This window comes from Pteropus medius, unplaced genomic scaffold (assembly GCF_902729225.1).
Source record: "Pteropus medius unplaced genomic scaffold, Ma_sr-lr_union100, whole genome shotgun sequence".
In the NCBI taxonomy this organism is placed as follows: domain Eukaryota; kingdom Metazoa; phylum Chordata; class Mammalia; order Chiroptera; family Pteropodidae; genus Pteropus; species Pteropus medius.
Window position 1 is genome coordinate 7,905,980 of NW_024349797.1, and position 23,868 is coordinate 7,929,847.

Consider the following 23,868-nt stretch of genomic DNA (forward strand, 5'->3'; position numbering starts at 1 on the left):
AAATTTATCAATTCTTTTCTTTTATAGTTAGTACTTCTGGGGTATTGTTTAAAGTGCATTTTTCAGGGACTGCCTCAGTAGAGAATGACTGGCAAGACTGTCAGTCAAGGTCCCCTGACTTCCTGTAGCCGCGTGAACTAAGCTAAGCCACTGCGAAGCTCTTTCCCTGGAATTTGACTTGTTAAGAAAATGAAAACAAAACTGAAAATGGTTGTTGCTCATTCATCAAGATGGTAGCACTGGAAGAAACCATCTGCAAATCCTTGCCAGGCACCCCAATGCTGTTCTAGCTCTTGTGATTTTTGATTCTGGCTTTTCAGCTTGATTTCTCAGCTTTCCCTTCGATTCTGTCAGCACACTCTCCCCCCTTACCCCACGTTCTTCTAACAAACTCTCTTTTTAAATTTCTATAGCCAGAGTCTACTTCTGTTGCATGCAACCAAAGAATCCTGATTCTTTCCTTTGTTCTCTCTATATTAATGTTCTCTCTCTACTCTTATATATAGCACTAAGCACAGAAGTACAGCTTGATCACTCACACTGTGACAACAAGAAATTTTACATTCTTGAAACTCAGTCCTCTTCCTTTTATGATTTCGGTATTGTTTTTTAAAAACTATGTGCTTCCTGACATCCCAGAGCTGGCTCTGCCTCGATACTCATCACATTAGAAAAAACAATGGCATTTTCAACTCATTGGCTCTTAGGGAAATGAAGAAAGGGAAATCTAGCTAAAACTGGACATTTTCCAATAAAGCAGACAATAAAAAGGTACAATAAGGCATGAACCCCTTAAAAAATTATCAAGCAGAGGCAGCTCTGCAGCTATGCCTAAGCGTGATAATTATTCTTGTTTAGCTGCTGGCTATCATAACATGCACTGAACATTTAAATAGAGGAGCAAATTTTGAAGAGAATATAATTTAAATAAGGAGCTCCTCTAAAAATCAAATTTATCCTGAATAGTTAACATGGGGAGAAAGGTAACCATCTATAGAAATGCTGAGTGTTATAACTGCGTTTGAAGATTCATCTCAATAATCACTCAGACTCTTCACATTTCACAAAATATAAGCACAGGCCAACATTAACAAGACTTAAAAACAACAGCAACAACACAAGTTACACCTTCAAATGAGTCTAAGATGGTACGCCATACATACTGCATTGATGCAATTATGTATAACATCAGGCATTCTGGATTGTATCTTTTGGAAGTGTTTTCAGAACCTGCAGTGTTATCAGCATGACCTAAATGGTGGCAAATCTTCATTCTTTGAGATCAGGTGGGTTTGATTTTTCAAAAGTCAAAACTCACTTGGAGTCAAAGCTGGTGGGTACATTTCTATAAATTTATTTCCTTTTTTAAAAAAATGGACAATATAGCAGTTCAGAGCATGGACTTCAGAGTTAGAGAAATCTGGATTCTAAATGACACTTGCTGGTGCTGATCTTGAACACAAGACAGCCTATTTGAACCTCAATTTCCTTATGCATCAGATATGCTAAGCCTATCTGATGGGTGTGGTTGGCGAGATAATGTGTTTGAAACTTTATGTCTTTTGCTTTATTATGACTAAAGAAGGAGAATGACCTGTATCTGAGGAATGTAAATTAGTTCTGAAAGCACTTCCCAAACAGAAGTTTACAAGGTTTAGGCAACAGCATAGTCATTAGTGAGTGTCAAGACTTACACTGCCTCTGGATTTATGCAATCCATCTCGGACCCAGAAATTATTTGGAGCACATAAAACACAATCACAGAGTTCACATACTAAGTTGGGACATTTATTTACAGGTGTGCCTCTTGGTGTCAGACAAGGCCTAGCCAATCATGCTATTCTCAGTTCATTCCTAGCAACCTGTGGGAGGCGAAGCGGGCCACGAAGAGAGGGTGGCTTTTGGTGTAAGGGAAAAATGAAGGAACTGAAGGAAGAAAAAGAAATTCTCAAGGACAACCAGATTCACCCAGAGGATATGTTTTACCCATAGATTATACACCAAGTGGCTGTGGGAGGATTAGGGAAGGAAAGGCTGCTTTAATAGGCAAAATTCAGAATTTCAAAATTCATAATGGCTGGAGTTTCTAGGGTACTGCTAGCCAGGTAGAACAGGCTGATCTTCTGATAGGAAAGCTTTACTTGGTTCAGCAACTGGATGAACAACCTTTCCTGGTGTTTGCCTAAAACTTTCCTCTGAGGGAACAGAAACACGTTGCCAAACACCCCCCGCAAATCTGCTTATTTTGATTCCTGAGCCTTCGTGTCCTTATCAATAAAACGAAGAAAATCACATCTACCTCACAGTGCTATGCGAATTAAATGAGATCTCATGAAAAGCATTTATTTCAGAGTCTGGCACATAGCAGTTGCTAAATAAGTTATTACTGGCTTTAAACAAAAAAGGAGATGCCAAATATCGGATCTGAACTATTAAGATAATCTATAGATTGAAAGAAAAATTTAGTGTAGTCTGGATGATTCTAGAATTTGCTGAATCTTGGTTTGAACAGCTGCTGTTACACCTTGAATGTCTATTTTCTCAAAATACTTTATATCTTCTTGTTTATCTACACATATCTTACCATTTTACTTGGGTACAAGAATGAAAAAAATCACTTAATTATCCTTGAGAAAATCTCTTCAGTACCATCCAGGCCTTGTACTCTGCAGATCTGACCTTTTCTTGTAGTTCCTAGAGGGTGAGGTTCCACCATGAAATATTCTTTCAGTCAGTCCCCTGGACCACATATGGAGCTCAGGATCTAAATCTGTTTTGATCACAACGTGTCTCTAAGGGCAGTTTGTGGGGGAGTTATCCTCAGAACGGAAAAACAGGAACTTTTCATTCTGTCATCAGTGTCTCTTTTGCATAATAGACAGATGTGTTTTTTCTATGGAGAGTAGGGGATATTGTGCCAAAGACAGGAAGAGATCGGGTCAAAGGTTTTGTTGTCTACTTTGCGAATCTTCCACACAGATGTCCACCCTTACATTTCAAAACAAGAGCTCTCAAATCATTTCATGTCCATAGTCACTTTGAAAGTACAATAAACCAAGAGACCACATATTCAGGGCCCTGAATTAGGGCTGGGACACCTGTCCTTCTGCCACTCAGAGAATTCATTTAATACCTGGAGCCTCAATTTCCACATCTGTAAAGTGAGGGGGTAGATTAGATGATCCTGAATTGTCCTGCTTTTAAAACACTATAATTTAAATTTTAAAAATAAATAAAAATGAATTCTGATAAAAAAAATTTAAAAATAAAAATTAAATTAAAAATAAAATAAAACACTATAATTCAAATACATTCTTTTACTTTTTTATTGTGAAAGAAAACAATGCGAGCCACCCCACATTCACCAGAATGAAGGATATAGCATTGCTTTGATGAGAGACAAATAAATGATAAAATATAAATTCATGTTAAAGATAAAAATATATACAGTGCCATTCTGCAATCATTACCAGAAAGATGCCTGCTCATCATGTTATGTGCCTGCTTGTCATACGCTTTCTCTCTCTCACCTATGATAATAACAGAAAAATATCTGTGAACTCTAAAAATGGGTCATTTAATTCCAACTTATGCACTGTTGAGGCTAACCAGAGCTACAGAGAACCTTCTCCCCACTCATTGTGGTCAACAGGTGAGCAATGGACAGCATCAGGGGCAGGTGATAAAGTTTAAGTTACGTGAGACTGAGAAGTCTAATTGGCTGAGTATCCAGGTGTTATTCACGAGCTAATCACAGCTCACATTTATTGAGTGCTTATTATATGCCAAGCCATAAAGCCATGTGCTGTGTGTGTATATATATATAATATTAACTTAATAGTCGATTATCACCCCTATCTCGTGGGTCAGGAAACTAGGGCTACAGAAGCTCAAGGTCCTGGCCATGCTACTCAGCCACTTTGTATTGACAGCTCTTGCACAGTGGAGATGGACAGGAAATCTCCTGTTTCCCTTCCCTTGTCCCTTCTGTCCAAACCCAGGGATTCACATCCTTTCCTCTCCAACCTGAACGTCCTGAGAATGGATGGCTCAGAAAGTTGATACTTGACCCGCTCTTTGACATTTTAAAAGTGTTTTCTTCTAAGAGCCAAATGGTTTGACGACTACCTCTGTCTTCCATGATCAAGGTATCTGGTGCCACTGATGTTCCTAAAGTGCTTGCTCTGTGTCAGGCATTAGTTCATGTGGTAGCTTTGAGCTAGGATTTTAAACTGAACAGCAAGTACATGTAAAGTACTTGGAAAACAGGAGGAAGTGAACCTGGAACTTTGATGACCACTTCCTGGAGGATAGAGCTGAATTTGTGTTCCTTTTTGTATGGCACCTAGTTTTGTATCCAGCCATCAAGAGGCAAAGGAGTGGTACGATACACCAGAAGGAGCAATAGAACAGGAGGGAGTGGAAGAAGAGGGGCATAGGCCTCCATCACTCCATTCTTGCCCAGTCGTCTCTGCTGCACTCTGCTCTGCTCTCTTCTCTCCACACCAGAACAGACCCCGACATGGAGAAGTACCAAATGAGATGTTTCTAATTCAGGAGGGGCAAAGGAGAAAAAAAAGGCTGAAACGTTTCTTTATTGTATTAAAAACAATAACGATTTTGAAATTCACACTATGGGCCAGGTACTTTTTTTAGGTGATCCTATTTACTTCTCACAAGAATCCTACAAGATAATATTATTAGCTCCATGTAAAGAGGAAGAAAATGAGGCATAGAGAGATTAAATAGCATGCCCAAGTTGTACAGTTGGGAAGTGGCATAGCTGAGACTTAAAGAGAGGCTTTCCACTAAAAACAAAGGGATTTGCTTTGTAAAGGACTTTGTTAAAATGGTATTTATTCCTGCCAGGTCTAGGAAGAGGCGCATCCCTAGGAATCAAAGAGACAGCTTATAGCTGACATTCTCTGGAACTAGCCAGGGGACATCAGATAGGAAAGCATCGTAGTCCCATATATTACCTTTGTTCTATATATTCTTATAAATGAAGGAGTGACCAATTAATATTGTCCAGTGAGACACATGAGACCTATGGCTTTGATACTCGTCAACAGTCATTTCCTGGCCTTTGGCCAACATGGCATACCTACTACGGTCTCTGTCTAGGCAAGTGAGCAAGCCGAGTGGACTTACGTGTGTGTGTGTGTGTGTGTGTGTGTGAGTGAGTGATTTGTACAATGTAGGCACAAAGCCCATAAGCACATCTCGCATTCTTGGCTAAAATTCCTTCCCTGTCATAAAGAAGAGAGATCATGTGATTGTTTTAGTCATTCTTCTTTTCCTGCAATGGCTTTCAGAGGGATACAGTCTGACTGGGGTTTAAGCTCCCAATCTGATCAAGCATAAAGGCAGGCTACTGACACCCTCTGTGTCCACAGTGCTGGTAAGAAAGGGAAGCAAGGACAACTATGCAAGGGAAGGCTGTCCTTTGTCATTAAAGTTGAACTCTCTAGGGATAAAGGTCAAAAGAGACTTCGCCTACTCATACTCTCTATCTATACCTGTTCTCAAGATAAGCTGAGGCTGCTTTGGCTTTTTGAAGGTAGAGATTCCCTGCTTTTAACCGAAACTTAATTAGTAAAACTCCCCTAACCCACTTCCCCTGCAAATTGCAAACTCAATGAGACCAAAAGGAGTTTTATCTTGTAATTCAATCAGCTTCCCTTCAGGCCTCCAGTACCTGGCTGACGACACCCACCATCACATCTCCAACCTAAGGAATTCTTGCCCTTCCCTCCCCGCTTCTAGACTAGGCTTGGTGTTTAAAATCAAACGGCTCCTCACTGTTTAAATGTGTAATGGCTAGCTCTGGCTTTTGCCTGTATTGATAGCTATACTGATTTACAGGAACGTGACACTTGTTTTGAAAACTGGTGCCTTTAAAGTTTTTAAAACAGAGAGATTTCTGGAGTCCAGTCCAGTAAACTTTATGTAGGTATGTAATCAATCACCTTTTGGTGACAAACTCTTTGTGCCATTACTCAACACTTCAGATTAAGAATTCTTTTTAAGAAACATGTCATTGCTTGTAAAGCCTGGCAGTCAAAAAAGAACCTTTACAGGCAAATTAATTAAAAAGACAAAGCCCATGTTTTCACTTCTTATTGTCCTCTAGTCCCCGCTTCTCTTCCCCTCCCCCTTTCTTTCTCTTCCTCTTTCCTCCTCTCTTTCACTTTCTTTCCTCCTTTTTTGTCTACCACTTCCATTCTATGTACTATCTTCTATAATCCCGTTCCTGGGCCCTGCTTCATTTCAAAGGTTCTGTGACAAAAGACTGACCAGTCCAACCGAGGAAAATGAAAACCTGAGGTGGTAATGTAGGGAGGAGGCAAGGGAACTAATCAAGCTACATTCAGAGACTGCAATGTGCTGATCATCTATCTCTGCAGCCAAGGCCACCAGGACACCTGCAGAACAAAGGAAGATTTCTACTGGGATTGCTAACAACCCATTTCCCACACTTGCAAAAGGGAAACAGGAAAAACGGAGTCTTCAAGTGGCTGCCCTATACAAAATAAAATTGTTCATTCTCTATGGCTAAAACCATAGGGAACCCACGGATTAAAGGCTGGGAACTGCCAGCAGGCCTTACACACTACATATTCTTACCTATTTATACCACATACTCTCCTCCTTCCTCATTGTATGTCCATATCAAAGGAAATGGGTGGCAAAGTCTTTAAACTGGAACTCACAGGAACTAAAGATTAATATATAAACTGGATTCCCTGAACACTGCAGGTCCCTCTCAGTGCCTTTACTCTGTCTCTCACTGTCCTCGTCTGTATTGTCTCTGTCCCTCTGAGTCTCTCTTAGGCTTTCTCACTCTCTGCCTCTGAGAGGAGACCACACTCTGTGGAGTGTTACCCCCCCACTTCCCCAATACGCTTTCCTTTGACTCTAACTTTGGTGTGTGTGTTGAGTTCTTTCTACACTCTCCGCCAAAGGCCCCTCTTCTTCTCTCAGTGCAAGGCTTGGTCTCTCCCCACTCGGGGGAATTTGCCCTGTCCTGCATCAGTGGGAGGCAAAATTTTGCCACCCCAAAATGTGACTTATGGGATATTGATTTTAATCTAATTATTAGGAAACAAAAGACTCAGAAAGAAATTCTGACCTTCCCCCTTCACCTGAATAAAAGAATTGATAGAAAACCTGCTTGAAGGAACAGAACATCACCTTAGCATCATAAAATAAACAATGTGGCAGACAAGGAAATCTCTAGCAAGGCCTGTTTGTTGAGCTTCCCTGTATCCCATTGTTTCTGGGTTGCCCAGTAAGAATTTCTTTTTACCACATGTTTGCTCTTTCTTATCTACCTGTAAATTACCTGCTTTCTCTTTGAAATCCCAGACCCTTGCTCCTTTTTCTTTGTCCAAAATGGCATATAAACCTCTCCCACATGTATATCCATAATAAATTTTGGACATTTTCTCCTGTTAATCTGTCTCATGTTGATGTGATTATTAGCCCAGACAGAACTTAGAAAGGTGGAGGAAAGGGTTTTGATCCACACCTAATGATCAGATCAATGACCAGAACCCAGGGCTTTTGTTTTAATTTCTTGCAGCATTATTTGGGGTGTAAAGTGGGATGGTGGAAGGAGAGAAGAGAAATAGGGTAAGGTAATCTTAAGAGCCTTGAGGGCAAAGACACATAGCCATCTTTGCACCCTCCCTACAGCCTAACGCAGCTCGTTCAGTCGGTCAACACGGGTACCCTGAGTGTCCCCTATACGCAGGACCTGTGGTGCACAAAACCGTTTGGGTGCTGCTTCAGAGTTCTCAGTCTCATGGGAACGAGAAAACACTGATTTAAAACAAAACCTGTGCTGGAAACCGTATCTCACCTGGGGGTCACGGTCGGCCTCCCCGAGGAAGCGACATTAAGTGGAGATCTGAAGTATGAGTTAAGGGGGTTGCACATTATATAACCTTCAGCAAAATAAAGGCTTTCCCACTTTAAAACAACTGGGGTACCACTTTTCTGTGTGGGGGAGAGGTGGGAAAGAAATCCTGGAACTGTCATCCAAATCTTTAATTTTACAAGCAGTGGAATTAAAACCCCTGAATGAGCTGCCCAAGGCCGCTCCGGCCAGGACCAGATCCCTGGGCTCCTGGGTCCCGGCCCCAAGCTCTTGGGAGCACACTTTGGACTACGAGGCAACTGGAATGGCAGTTTCTTTTCAGTGGTCACGACAGGCTTAGAGGTAGTGACGACAGGACGCTGAGACCTAAAGACTGAAGAGGACCAGAATTTTGCCATTCTGAAGCTGCCTTATGGATCCTGATATTAAGCTGGTTTTTAAGAAATAAGACTCAGAAAAAAACTTTTGACCCTCCCCCTTTCCTGCCCAAGACATTCAGACAGAAAAACCTGCTTTAGGAAGGAAATCTTAGGATGTTCACCTTAGCCCAGTTTGAATTAAATACGGTAAATAAGAAGGCTTCAGGCAGGAGCCTAATAACTCAATACCCGCTGTGTCCCTTGCTTCTAAGTAGCCCAGCAAGAATTTCCCTGCTACGTGAGTTCTGCTCTTCCTCAACTACCTGGAAATCGCCCATTCTCACTTCTGAAATTTAATACCCCATCCTCCCCACACACACCTTTTCTCCTTTGTTCAAAATGTCTTGTATACTCAATACTGCCTCACTGTCTTTGGGGTTTTCATGCATATGTGAATTCTCCAATGCGCACGTATTAAAATTTGATTTCCTCCTGTTAATCTGTTTCTGTTAATTTCATTAGCCCAGCTAGAACCTACAAGGTGGAAGGAAAAGTATTAAAAATTTTTTAAGCCCCCACAAGATCAAGGGCTTATCCTATATTTAAATGGTATGTAGTGCATTAGGGATAAAAAGTTTTTTAAATTGATCTTTTAATGAAAGAACTCAGTGCTGCTTCAGAAGAATGACTCGATATTGTATTTTTGACTCAAATGTATGTGTAAACCAGGAATAAAGAGTGAGCCAGGCAGATTTCCCCCATCTGTGTGCAAAACGAAAACAAAATGTAGACGTGGTAACTGTAAGGTGGCAATGTGATAAATCAACCGAAGTGATGTTTAATGACTATTGATTTCATCCATTAGCTCAGCAAGACCTACAACTAGCCCTAAGCTCTGATCACCACTACACCTGAGATGACACAAAAAGCAGTCCTGGGTAACAGGCTGGGCATTTTTAAGTGCCAGTGAAGCATCTCGAGAAGTTAATACCGCCTATACAACCTTCCTCAGCAGCTTTTCCGTTTTCTTTCCTATCTTTACAAGACTGCTACATCAAGTAAAAACTAAAACCTCCATTTCTCATTCTCTTTACCTGTCCTTCCTTCTCAGTAAACAATGCAGGTCCAGAGCTGATTAGAAGAACCGGTATGTACAGAGGGAAAAAACCTACATTCTAGTCCATTCTGGCATCTCCAAACTTAGACGTGAGCATGGGCAATAATCCAAGAGCTGAACTATCACGCTATTTGTTAAGCAATGATAGTAAGAGAAGGTTGTCCAAATGCTGCCAGGGGAGTGTCTCTCAGAAGAGAAGCCTCATTAAGAAGGGAGAAAAAGATGCTATTGACTATAGATTAAACCCCAGTTCCTTCCCCACCTCATACCTCTTCAGGGGACAAAAGATTCGAAATGTCCCTCCAATCAAAACAAGATCTTTCTCTGCCTTTCCATGATTCTGAGTCCCTATTTTGTTACCCTCTTTGTCTCTGCAAAGAAGCTGCTTCATTGAAACATCATAGAAAAAAACAAAAACAAAAAAACAGTTGTCCCCCAGACAATGAAGTCGCCTGCACACAGGCATTTCCAAACGTAGGCAGGCGACAATGCTGGCAGAATTCTCAACCTGTTGCTATAGTAGCAGAAAGAATGTGATGTGAGCAGCTCTGCTGAGATCCACACCCAAATCCCTCCAACGCCTAGGAGATCGTTAACCCTTCACTGCCCTGTCTCAGAGGTGGAAACACATAAGAACAATCCTGAGTTTTTCTTAGGAACTGGATGTTGTAGTCTTAGCATTCACTCATTCACTCACCCAACAGCTATTTATTTAGATTCGGTTACGCTGGCTCCTAAGTTTCAGAGGTAAACAATACAGACATGGCCCTTGTTACTGAGCAGGAGGAGGAGTAGGATATTAAATCATTGCTAATATAACAGTGTATTCTGTAGTGTCAGTGCTGTATGGGAGACATGTGAGATTTTTGGCAAAGCCACCACTGGAATGGAAACAACCTAACCAAGATAACTAGCTTATACATTAATTATAGCAGACTCTTTAACTCAGGGCTACTGCAATTATCTGATTGTTTGCATGTGTTAACTTGACAATAGTACCAATAGAAATGCCTGCTTCGCTCATGTCACGCCTCCTAAAAGCATTAGTTTAAATGAGTTGTTTAATCACATCGTTTCCCACATAAAATAGAAATAGCATTGTTTGTCAGAGAACCATTGCAAGCCATTGCTGTACAGTCACCAGGCAACACAAATGGCAGGTTGGGGCTCAGAGGACACATGAAAGAAGCACAGTCACCAGGATCCCGAGAGGATGTCTAAACAGTCCCCACTCCGATTAATTTCTGTGTTCAAGAGAATAACAAAGAAACCTCAGGAAATACAACTTAGAAATTACCTTTAATCCGACTTACTTTCCTTAACACTGTGTTGGGGAAATCTCATACTATTGCACACCTCCCTGCTAGACTTCCTTGTTTCCCATGGAGGGCGGGGTTTCTTAGAACAAACTCAGGAGGTAATGACATCCTCACATGCTTTTTGTGAAGCAAGGTAGCATCAATCAGACTGCCAAATAAAAGCTGAGAAACCAAGAGGGGGCAGGTTGCTAATCTTGGTTAGCTAGTAGATGTGGTCTCAGGGAAGTTGCATAATCCTCTGTATCTTGGTTTCTTCAGAGATAAATCTGATACACTAAGTAGTTCCAAAGGCACGGAATGATCAATAGCAAATGCCTATAAATCAGTGGCCTGAAATAAAGCACTCCATTATTATTCTCAGCAAAACACTGTAAAACACAGTTCCTACCCTGAAGAATATCTAAGAACCTCAACCATATTTTAGAACACTGGTTTCCTATCTCAACCACAGACACAGGCTGCAAGCCTTTCACAAAACAAATCAGGAAAAGTTAGGCCATCAGGGAGGGAGATTCACCCAAATGTCTTTTAACCACTGCAACACTGGGCTAGGGTTGGGGAAAAGGTCTCAAATGTTTGGACTGGATGGAAACTGGTTTCTTTTTGCCTGATCAATAAGTGATGATAGCAAAAGGATGTTGTGTGACCTAAAGTAAAGGCTCCACCCCCAAATAATGCTCATCCTGGAAGTGAGCAGTAGACAACCAAGCCCAGTGACCCATGGCCTTTACATTTTGGAAGAAGGGATGAGAATGGAAACGGAAGCACTTTCTTGGGATTCCAGTGCTGTCTCTGTAACTATCAAGCTTGAGGTACTTGCAAACTTGAATTCTTTTCCCTTTGAAACACCATTGGATAGATCAAAGTAGCAAAGAATCCAATGCTTACTTTCACATTACAAGGAACAGACTACTTCCAAAAGATGAATACCTCTGCTTCTTGGTTACTCTGATTTCCAACTGTGACTTCACCAGCTTTGCTAAGCAGGAAAAGGTGCAATTCCCTCACATGCCCCTCTCCCACCACAGAAGCTTACTTTAATGGCCCTAATTCTTCACCCCTCTCAGTGTCCATGCCCTTTGCCACATGATGTTGCAGTCTCTCCCTGCAAAGATATATTTCCCTGCCCTTTGCCAATGGGTTTGGCCATGTGACTTGCTTTGACCAACAGGATGTTAACAGATTAATGACATAACTAGAAGCTGGAAATGAGCTTGCTCCTTGTGGCTTGTGTTCTTGTGTCTCTGCCATTCCCCAAGCTGATAGCTGGTCCCAGGGGGAGGATGAGAGACATGTGGGGTAAAGCCACTCCCAACCAAGATCAGCTGGTTCTCTCCACCTCAACTTGTAGATGTAGGGGTTGATAAGGCATATTGTTGTATTTCATTGAGATTTTGTCATTATTTTGTAATGCAGCATTACTGTAGCAACAACTGATACGCTCACTAAAATTCACCTGTAGTTTAAGGGTTAAAAACTGTTCGCTTTGCTTTCTTAATGGATCTCTGATTTTTTTCCCCATAGGAATATCAGGTCCTGACGCAGGATCCTATTACATCCCCAATGCCCTAGATTTATTCATGGAGTCCATACCATTGTTCTAAATCCCAGGAGACACAATGGTAAACAATACACAATTCCAACCATGTATCTGCACCTGTGAATTTCTTCTCACCTAGGATCAAGTCAATGTGCTTTTGCCCAAAGGTGATTCCAATGTTTGCTTATGCAGTTAGAAGTACACCAAATCAGTAATGACCTCTGAACCACCTGAGTGTTATTTGCCTAAGTACAGATGCACTGGAACCATTGCATCTTCTAGTAACGGAAGGGACCAACAAGACCATTGATTATTGGTTTTCAATCCTAGCCATTCACCAGAGCTTTCTAAATTTTACAGATCCCTAGTCTCCATTTATATTTAGTTGAACACTCTGGCATAGGCCTCAGACATCTGTGTTGTTTAAAAGGTCTCAATGCTGATGATCACAAGAATTGCTCCCCCTCCCCATTTAATAGAACCCCTCCATCCAATGATTGAATCTCTTAGCCGAGTTGCACTAAGCATTTGTGATGACAATAAACCCAAAAGTGAACACAGGGGGACCATCTCCAGATGACCACATGTATCCATTAGTTATCAGTAGCATAACAAACCATTCCAAAACTCAGTAGCTTAAAACAATAATAATTGATTATTGACTATGAGTCTGTGGATCTGGATTAGTTTGTCTGATCTCTGCTGGGCCTACTTATGTCTGAGGTCAGCTGGCTGGTCTAGGATGTCTGGTGTAAAATTGCTGTCAGCTAGGGTGACAAGGGTTTCTGGGCCACAGGAAGTGAGTCCAGGAGTGTCCATATGAGACTGGGCTGGAGTCCAGGGGAACAAGCAGAATGTGCTAGGCCTCTTAAGACCCAGGCTGGGGATCAGTACACAAGCAGACCTTTACTTCCGCACATTCTATTGATCAAAGTAAGTATTGAGGCCAAACCCAGGTTCAGAGGCGGGAAATAAGACTCTACCACTTGATAAAAGTCATATCATAAGAAATAAGATTCAAGGAGGAGAATCCTTATGGTTATTTTTGTAATCAATTTATTATACAACCTAATGAGAGACAAAAATCAGCTGCAGTCAAATGTGATTTCTAAGTGTAGGCCAAAGTTTTTACCCTAATCTCAAAAGCTATAAAATTCTCAGGTTGAAGTTTCATCTGATACTCCTCATTTCTACTCCTACCTGCACACATGCACATCTTACTTAATCCTCAAGACTTCTGTCTCAAACTAAAGCAAATCTGTTTACTGTCAGCACTATTTTACATTATTGTGGATAACATGCCACCCTCATGACGATTTGTTCAGGGCAAGTCTGTAATGTCTCCTCCTGGCTTACAAAGTGCCTATAGCTGAAATGTGTTCAAATGATCATTAGGGCTACATCTTCCAAAGGACCCCATCGGTAAGGAGCACCAACATGTAGGAGGAAGTATTACAGGAAAAAGATAACACACAAGACCAGCCAAAAGCCCTGAGAAGCAGGAAACTGGAGCTCACTGAAGATTGTGGGCTGAGGCTAATTATATTTTAGCCACCTGCTGCTGGATAAGCCCTCTTCACTTCCCTACTTCACTCACCCTTGCCTTGACTGTGACCACTTAGGAAACGCATTAAAACCATGATGGCTGAATCTACAACTATTTTCCCATGACCCAGGCCCTAAGATGTACACAGCATTAGCTCAACACCTACTTGTGAGGTCTGGGACAACAAGGGGTTGGTGGAGAAAAATTGTCCAGAAACCACAAGACGCAGGATGGCAGAGAACTGACCAGGGCTGGGTAGTGCCCAAAGGCTCTTCGGAGGGGAAAGGGAGTGTGAGAGGAGAAAGCATACATTGTTCAAGGCAAGGGTGTCTAAGGTGCATAGTCTGGTTCTCTGATATGGCCAGTTTTCAGTCAGCTTGGTAAGACCACTGCCTAAAAGGCTAAGCAACAGGAGTGAATAAAAGATACAATGAAGTCAAAAGAAAGGCTAAATTCTCCACTAAGATGCCTCAGAAAAGCCGAATTCAAGAAGATACTGCATTCAATTTAGTTTGTGAAGAAACTGTAAGAAGTTCTGGAAACATGTAGAACAGGCCACCAACAAGAAACGCGGCCCGCACTCCTCTCAGCTGTGTTGTGCCCCCGAGCACTGGGTCTGGGAGAGAAGCGGGTTGGGTGGGGATGGCGAGGATTTTATACCACAGTGCAAATGCCTCCGAGGGCCAGCCAGATGGCTGTCAGAGCTGGGAACTCCATGGGTGGCGTGGAGCGGTATCCCTTTGTTTTTCAATCATAACTGAAAAGATCAGAAAGTTGAACCTCACATCTCCAGTGAAATCATCATTACGGCTCCCACCGCCCTCTCTTGCTCATTCGGCAACAAAATAAATGGCATGTCTGGATGGTCTTCAAAAGAGCTGGCTGATGGGTCTGCCGTCAACCTATGCTTTTGATTTATTAGCCAAGGGGAAATTTAAGCTTTAAGAAAGTCAACTACTGGCATTCTTACCACAGAAACACTGATAATGACAATGATGAAGAATCACTGATTTCAACAAAAGATTCACTACACTTCCTTGAAACTTAGGAGAGGGGTGTGCAATCTAAGAAGGGATGTGCGCCCTGCCCGTGCCCTTCATACCCTTCACACCATTTTGTAGGGCTACTGGTTACTGCTGCTCTAAAAACCTAGATCTGTTAAGTGTAGGTTGCTCCTTATAGAGAATCCTTAAGTCGCCTGCACAGCGGTGCTAAAAAAGAACCTGTGCTGCGTTTGCAGAGATACTCGGGCACGGCCCAAACTTTCACATGTGTCATGGGAGCGCCTTTGGTCTGGGCAACTTCTATCGCGGCTTCCTATGGCATTTGCCTCTCAGACACCTTGCTCAGCATCTTCACACTCTAATTAGTTATCACTATGTAATTCCTCATGGCTGTTAAAATAGGGCCCTCTTAAATATACTATTGTAGCGTAGTATCAAACTAATGTTACATGTAGCCTCATCTTCTCCACAACATTTTTCTTGAAATCTCACCAGGTATTAAAGTTTGGACTAGGCCAGGAACCAGAGGCAGCAGTTTTATTCCTTCACATGCCTGTGCAATCAACAGCTTGTGTTTAGAATAAATATTGAAATCAGAAGCCTGTTAACAATGCAGTGCTTGATGACTCTGAATTACTCTCTCACCCACAGCAATTGAGGGAGAAGTCCTTGGCACCAGCCCCATGCAACAAACCTGCTTTCCAGCCTCCTCCATGTGCCTTCTGACCCTCCTCTCCAAAAATTCTCAACACGCTATACAAAGATCTCCATTTTCTCCCTTAAATACCACACAAATCTCACACGGAGCATCTGATTTTTTTCTTCCCAGAGCACCACAGATTTAATTCAATACTTCCATGTTCATGTATATTTAATTAGACCAACTTATCTTTAAAATTTTACTCAAACCCCTCCGCTGGCATCTTTTACTCAATACTGAAATCTTTTAAATAGGGTTTTCTGTTTGCTTGGTTTGTTTTGTTTTGAGACAAAACATCATCGTGGTCTATTTTAAAGCTATGGTAATATTTTAAGCCACTTTTTAATTGGTCTGAGATGCCCATAAAATGCCCATAATCCTTAGCATTTTTCCTTCTTCAAAATCTATTTGCTAAGTAATGTAGTTTTTCCTTTGGGTTTTTTGGGGTTTTTTTTCCTATAAGGCCAAAAAGGTAAGTTGTACTACCCAGAGGTAATTGGTACATTAAGTTTTGTTTCAAGGCCAGGCTATCAGGTTACAAGTTCTAATAAATCCTCCTGGGAAAAGCCATTTCTTTGTCTTGAGATGACTGAGAATCGAACCAATCAACCAAACAAAACACCTTCAATTCTATCAGAAACTCTCCTATCTAAACACAATGGAAAAGAAAAGCCAATACCAAAGCAAATAAAATGAATGAAGTGGTCCCGCTGCTGGCAGCCCTTACCCTTGGGAGCAGAGGTCCCCTCCAGACCCTCGCGGGGACTCTGGCTCCTCCTGGAGTGAGGTGAGGGAGGCGAGGGGTCCAAGACGTGGGTGCGGGTAGAGGTATGCTCCGTGCATGCTTGAACAGGACTCACTGCCGTCTGCCTGCCTGTCTGCCACTCCGTCCTCTCGTCTGGGTGGGAAGGGCCAAGATGAAAAAAAAATGTGCAGGTTACTCACTGGCCTTCTTGGACAGGCAGGGCACACCCAGGAGGAGGGAGAGGCAAGGCGTAGACAGGGAGATCCTTCAGAGGCTGGGCTGGAGATCTTGCTTCTGATTCCTTTTGTTAATACTTCCTGAACTTTAACTCAGTCTGCACAGACCCGGGTACTTTGGGGAGGCAAATAACACTCGGGTAATTAGATTTCAAGGGCTTAATTCAAAGGTTACTTTGAAAAGGCAATGCTTTAGTACACGTACTTTAAAATTTAACTCTGAAATTTGTTTCCACTGTGTTTGAGCATTAGCATGGGCATAGGAAATGAGAGGAAGGGGCTGCCTAGGTGCAGGGGCCTGGAGCAGGCGACGCTGGATGTGATTTAGACAATGAATTTCTCTATCTTTTGGGCTCTAAGTTTTAGAGAAACAGGATTCTTTGCCTTGTAGGAGAGGCACATTCTTGATACAGGTATCTGGAAATTAAGATTTTAGAAATGGATTCACATTGAAAATGCAAGAACTTGCTACCCGATAGCCTGGCTTTGATGAATCCTAAAATGAAGCCTTTCATAAATGGAGGGATCCTTCAGTAATTTGTTTTGGTACATGTGAGTGTTCATAAACACCCGCATGGCAGTATTACCATAGAAGAAAATGGAACAATGGGGCCCAGGGTGAGAAGGGAACTAACACCTATTAGTACCAACTCTGAACCAGTTACTTAACTCATCTAATCCTGGAAATGCTCTTATGAGGGAGGCATCATTATTGCTCTTTCACACGTGAGGACTCTGAGACTCAGAGGTTAGGTAACCTGGCTAGGCCTCGGCCAGCTAGAGAATGAAGGACCCAGGAACTGAACCCTAGTTTGCCTGAAGGTATGACCTAACATCGTCGTACCATACACCAGGCAGGTCTTCCACCATTCCTGAAGAAATAGTTGCATTTCGCCTAAGGCTAGGTTACCTTTCCTTAACTCGGTGTACTGTATTTCCAAAACAGATATGCAGGATAATAACAGCTGTAATAGAGGTAAGAAAAAATGTACTGTACAGATTTCTTTGCTGGAGAATCTCACAACCTTTAATACACTAACATACATTGTGACTCTCCAAGCTTGGGACTTACAGAGTGCTGTGTTTCCTTCCCCAAAGCTTTTTTGCTTGGAAGGAGGGGACCTTTGGGTTTGGGAAACACTGTTCTAAAGATGGGTTACTGTACTTTTCTCTGCCTCTGTTGTGGTCTGAATGTTTGTGTCCTCCCAAAATTCACCTGTTGGAACCCTAGTGCCCACAGTGATGGTAACAGGAGGCGGGGACTTTGGGAGGTGACTAGGTCATGAGGGTAGAGCCCTCATGAACAGGATTAGTGCTCTTATAAAGGAGAGCCCACAGAGCCCACAGAGCTGCCTTGCCTTTCCACCTTGTGAGGATACATGAAGTCTTCCATCGGCAAGAGGACCCTTACCTGACCGTGCCAGCACCCTGATCTCAGACTTTCAGCCTCCAGAACTATGAGAAATAAATGTCTGTTGTTTATACGCCACCCAGTCTGTGGCATTTTGCCACAGTGGTCTGAAAGAACTAAGATATCTTTCTTGTCCGTTTTTTTTTTTTAATTGTTTTTGAACTTATCAAAAATTCATGACAAAAAAGTTCAAATAGTCTATAAGGGTATAAAATAAAAAGTAAAAATCTACATCTTCTCTCTAACAACCGGTCCCACTCCCCAGAGGTAACCACTGTTAAAATTTCTTATGTATCTGCTTCAGAAATTCTATATGCATATAAAGCACATATGAACACTCGTTTAAAAACAAAAGCAGGATTAAAGTATAACCATGATGTCTTATTTGGCAATTTTTTAAAAAATGCAATGATGTATTTGAGATTTGCCGTATCAGCATATGGCATTATTACTGGCAAGTCAGAGTCAAGAAAAGTAAAAGGTAGGTCTATAACGGGACTACTGCTTTGTAAAAGGGTCCCTTGTGCTTCATGACTCAACGTCAGAAGGCCTGGCTTCCCTTTCCAGCTCCACGTAAACTCCATACTTGATACTCATGTACTGGATGGGGAGGACCCTTGGACCTAAATCACATCATAGGTTGTCGTGAGAATCAGTAACAACGGTGATGACAGTGATACCTCAGCCACCACTTACTGAGCACTTACTCTGTGCCACTTTTCTTAACATTTTATATGTATTAATTCTATGAAGACTTACCCTCAGCAACCCTTGATATCAGCTCCATTTTACAGATTGAGAGAGCCATCTCAGAGTGTGCACCCGGCACACGAGGACACGATAAATGCTTAGTTGCATCAGTGAAGTAAACATGATCCCTGTCACAATTTACTCCTCAAAGGGGCACTGTAAAGTGGGTCCCATTTTCCCTTAGGAATACTGTTATAATTGAGGGTTCTGTTCTAAAATCTCACTTTGGTGTCTTACAAATTCCAGATATAATAAGATCTTGTAAAAACAGAGATACAATGCATTTCATAATCACTGAAAATAGCAAAATGATGTTCCATGGCTCAAAGATTTTGAGAGATGGTTCCTACAACCCCTCCTTTTTACTGATCGATGGAATCACACCCAGAAAATACGTGGGCCTTCTCTAAGGATACCTTATGACATTGTCTCATGAAACAATTTTTAAATGTGCATAAATTTGAACCCCCCATGACTGCACAAGGGCCTCCAACATATTCTGTGGGTACATACAGAACATACGGCATCACAAGTCTGCCACAACATTAATATGCAAGTTAGAACAAGCATTGAACAATTAATTAGAAATAGCTCTCCCTGCCTCCTTAAAATTTAAAAAATCATTTGAGGAATGATTCGACTGACTCATTTCCCTTAGAAAAACTGTCTAGGGATAATGTGAATCTACATCTTATTCTCTCGATCTATTTTCCTGTAAAAACCAGAGGCCTTCATAATCAGTCCACTGGTTTCTTTCCCCTCTAACGTTGCTGCAGAAGCATCTCCATAGTTTGAGACATCATTCAGAGCCTTAGCTTTGGTTTGGGGTGCCCATGCTTTGATCTGCTCCTCCTACCAATCTCCCTTCTCTCTCTCTCTTTTTTGGCTTCCCACTCTTCTTCTCAAGCAAGGAAAGTCTTGAAGGTGAGGTAAGTCACAGAGGGGCAGGAAGAGAGAAGGGAGGAAGGAGAGAGACATGCATTCTTTTAAGGCAGTTACAGTTGAGTGGATACTATGCATTTTACTCTAAGGGTTAAAAAAAGGACAGAGAACTTAACTCCTTCCCTCTTCCAGCTTTGACTCCCACCTCAATACTGGATGTAACATTCAGCACAGTGATTAGAAGATGGTAGACATTTATTCATTTGGGGCTGGAGTGGTATTCGTCCCTCATCCTGCCCTCTAATTTAGCATAATCTTCATGTCCAATGCATTATCATTCTCAGTTACATTCAACAGCAACCATCCAGAAAGAAAGAAGTCCACACCTGGCATAGATAGTGCAGCCCTGCTCTGACACATACACATGTTTAAAAGACCTAAATCTTGCTTTGGCCACTCTGCTGTCAGGAGTAGGGCAGGAATAGCAGTGTTCGGTGGCATCCAAGACAGGGCTTGGGTTCCAGTCAAGTCACAGGTGGAAGTTCCAGCTCCCTACTCCCTCGTGTGAGAATGATAGCATCTACCTCACAAGGCCGTGACTGAAGATTAACTGAAAGAAGTATGTAAAATATTTTGTAAATGGCAGAGTACTGCACAGATACAAGGTAGTGATCCATCACGGCTTCCAGCTCTCTAAATATGTCCGCAGTGAAGCATGATAATTGCTTTAACAAAGGAACCAAGTTGTTTCTGTTGTTCAGGATCCCCCAGCCCATGGCCTAATCAGCTACAAAGTAGGTCGACTGGAACATTAACTAGCTGGGGAGCACAATTCTAGTAGAAAACGGACTAGCTTTTCATATGGACACAGACCTTTTCCTCCATCCCTCTTTTGCTTTATCAGACCTTCTGAACTACTTCCTTTTCACATATTTATGAACCTAATTTTAAACCTTTTGTTACAGAAAATTTTAAATGTAGATAAAAGGGAGAGAAAGGTGTAACAAAATTCCACATATGCATCGCCAGCTTCATCAATGATCAATTAGTTCAACCAAATCTTGTTTCACCTCTATCCCTACCCACTCTGGATTATCCTGAAGCAAATTCTTAGTATCACATCATTCTATCCATAATCATTTCTGCATGTACCTCTAAAGGATAAGGATTCTACTTGAAAACAAAACCAAAATGTTATTACATCCAAAAATAAAGTATGATTACTTAAATAGTATCCAATATTCAGTCAGTATTCAAATATCTTTGAATGACTCAAAGATTTTTTTGTACTTTATTCAAATCAATCTTGCAATTGATTGAAAAATGTTGTCTTTTTTAATCTAAAGTTCCTTTCTCCAGCTTCATTTTTTCCTTGAAATTAGTTAATAACCTGATTCTTTTGTCATATAGATTTTCCTACAATCCACATTTTGATGATGCTGTGATTTACTATGTTCCTCTCCCCTTGTATTTCCTGTACATTCATAGTTAGATCTAGAGGCTTGATCAAATTCAGATTTGATCTTCGGTTTGAACAGTTAGTTGATAGATGGTCTTCTATACTTCCATCAAGAGGCAACTCATATTTGATTACCTCTAGTTTTGTACACATAGCAGCCGCTGAAAATCAGTATTTTCAGTGGTGCTTCGGTATTACTTCATAGAGATTGGAAAATGGTGACTTTCTCCCATTACTTCCTTATTTATTACTCGGGATGCTATAATTATTAAAGGTTTACATTTGCCTGAAATGAAAGTTCATATTATCCGGTGTGTTTTTGGCCATGAGGTGTTTTGTTACACGATAGATATATTTGTTCCTATCTATATATTTCATTAAAATCTATACTAAAAAGATGATTTAGTTTAATAAAAAAAAAAATACTCCATGAGATTTCTGGGAGGAAAAAACTATTTAACCTTTGGCAGAAACCTTATTTAGAAAACTTTAATCAAAGAGTGGAGAAGGACTGGTCCACAGTACATTGTTCAGATTTAAACTTGATTCTATCACTTGTGAGCTTTGTGACTTTGGTCAAAGTTTTTAACATTCTTACCTCTAGTTGTCTCATCTATAAAGTGGAGATAATAATACCCATCTATGGCTTTTGTAAGGATTCATGATAAAGTATGCCATGAGCCTTTCTGGTGTCCAAAATATAGTAGATCCTCAATAAACTGTAGTTACAACTGGTTTCACCATTGTCTCCCTCATACCTAGCACATGCCTGGCAAATAGCAGTTGCTCAATAAATGTTAGGTGAATAAATACAGGGCCTATTGGCTTTACTTTGTGCCCCAAGCTGATGATGGCTTTAATATTTCAAGATGCTGGGATACTGAAAAAAAAAAACAAAATCTCTGCTCATGAATTTACATTTAATCATATGGAGGAATTTAAAAAGTCATTATTTGTTCCCAGGTTAATTATCCCAGTTGGCATTTTTGAAAATTAGTGCTGTTGGTAACCCACAGCGTTGGGACAAGTGAAGGAAACAGGATCAACTCAACTACATCATCGCCAGAGACCTGAGAAAACACCAATTTTCTCCAAAAGAAAAATAAATCAGTACTGTTATTCCTCTTGACTTTGCCTGAGGTACATCCGGGGATCACCTAGTGTAGTGAGTTGAACTGTGTCCTCCCAAAAGACAGGGAGAACTCCTTATCAGAACCTATGAATGTGACCTTGTTTAGAAATAGAGTCTTCGCAAATAGAATGTCGTTAAGATGAGGCGATACTGGATTAGGGTGGCCTCTAAATCCCACTTTTGGTGCCCTTATAAGAAGGGAGAGGGAGACACAGAGGCACACAGGGAAGAAGACGAGTGAAGATGGACTCGGAGACTGGTGTTATGCCGCCATAAGCCAAGAAACACCACGGATTGCTTGCCAGGAACCGCCAGAAACGAGTGCAAGGAATGCTGCTTCTCCCACGGCCTTTTGCGGGAGCCTTGCCCCGCTGACATATGGACTCAGGATTTCTAGTGTCCAAAACTATGAAAGAATACATTTCTCTTGTTGTAGGCCCCAGTTTGTGGTAACTTGTTACAGCAGCACTAGGAAACAACTATAATCAGGGAACCCAGACCAAAGGTATGGACCAACTAGCCTTCCTGTGCCTTAATTGGCTAGTGGGAAAGAGAGGAAATCAATTTTAATTCCTTACATCAACTGGGCCTGCGACTGACTCCTCAAAGCTGTGCAAGTACCAACAGGCGAGCCTGCTCTACCTGAAAAGCAAGTAGGCCGAAGCCACGAACTTTTGGCACTGACACCTTGAGAATGAGAATGCTCTTTGCAGAGTTTGTGTGGGGTGAGGAGTAAAAGGGGGGACAATGACATCCTCTTCCACAGGCATATTGGAGAAACTTTAACACAATCCAGGAATGGTGGGGGAAGCACTTTGTCCTAGGCACCCACCTCTCTGTGCTTATTGTATCTCAGGAAGGCTCAATGCTCTACTGGAGATGCTTCTATAAGCACTCCCCTAATTGCTTTACCATGTTGAGCCTCCACACCCTCTTCACACTGTGAGGAGAAGCAGATGCAATAACACAGCAGAGAACCTGGCATACAAGAGGTGTCAGTTTGGCATCTTTTATAAAGCCATTGTCTGGATATTTGTAATAGTAACTAGTGGTGTTGGCCATTCACAAACATTCACTGAGGCCCCTTTGTGTGCCAGGCTCTGGGATGGACACTTGAGAGACTAAAAATGAGCTACGGGGTTCTTTTTGATAACTTAATTGTTAGGGATGTGAGATTGGGAATGGCTTCTTTTCTTTTTTTCTTAAAATGTCTTTTAATATTATAATAATGTTTTATAATGAAATACTTAAAATTAACTCTGATCTAATTTTTAAGAGATGTAGGAAAAGCTGCCACATGCATTTAATTTATTATGTATAATTATATTTACATGTAAACAACATAGCTCCATCCTTCAGCAAGGCGCAGCACACTAGGTACCTAGGGAGACAGTGTCCACCCTCTAAGTTACCTGTCACCCACACTGCACTCTAACACTGGGTCAGTAGCAAAGATTTAGTGCTTAATTGATGGCTAATTATTTCAGGTGTGCTAGCTTTATTCTCCCAGATGAGCTCCCCCAGGGCAGGAATTATCTCCTTTCACACCATCTGTTAGCACCTACTCAAAAACCCACCATGCCCCAAGATTAGCTGGCCTTACAGAAGGAACTATGCAATAGACTTCTATCTTTCTGGAAAAACGAGCCATAACAAACTGCATGGTAGTTATGTTAGGGCAAGGAAGGAAGCAGAAAAGACTATGACTAAGAGTCCTGTTCATATTTAGGGCCTGCTTAATCATTTCCTATTGGTTCACCCTGAAATGATACCACCAAGACTGCAG

The 23,868-nt window shown here is 41.5% G+C and overlaps 1 protein-coding gene and 1 long non-coding RNA gene across 7 annotated transcripts in view; one reads left to right on the forward strand and one right to left on the reverse strand.

Moving 5' to 3' along the window:
• LOC120619575 (uncharacterized) overlaps positions 1 to 22,829 on the forward strand; it is a 74,130-nt gene extending 51,301 nt beyond the window's left edge. For both annotated transcript variants that reach the window (XR_005657558.1, XR_005657559.1), the window contains one exon: positions 21,914 to 22,829. This is a non-coding gene — a long non-coding RNA (uncharacterized LOC120619575). The remainder of the gene's footprint in view (positions 1 to 21,913) is intronic.
• The window catches only part of STON2 (stonin 2), a 119,472-nt gene that overhangs the window by 34,479 nt on the left and 61,125 nt on the right, over positions 1 to 23,868 (reverse strand). For 3 of the 5 annotated variants that reach the window (XM_039883966.1, XM_039883965.1, XM_039883964.1), the window contains exon 5: positions 16,195 to 16,365. The exons of the other annotated variants lie outside the window; for them this stretch is intronic. In XM_039883966.1, the coding sequence (XP_039739900.1) occupies positions 16,195 to 16,365 (171 nt within the window). The remainder of the gene's footprint in view (positions 1 to 16,194; positions 16,366 to 23,868) is intronic. 5 annotated transcript variants of the gene reach the window in all.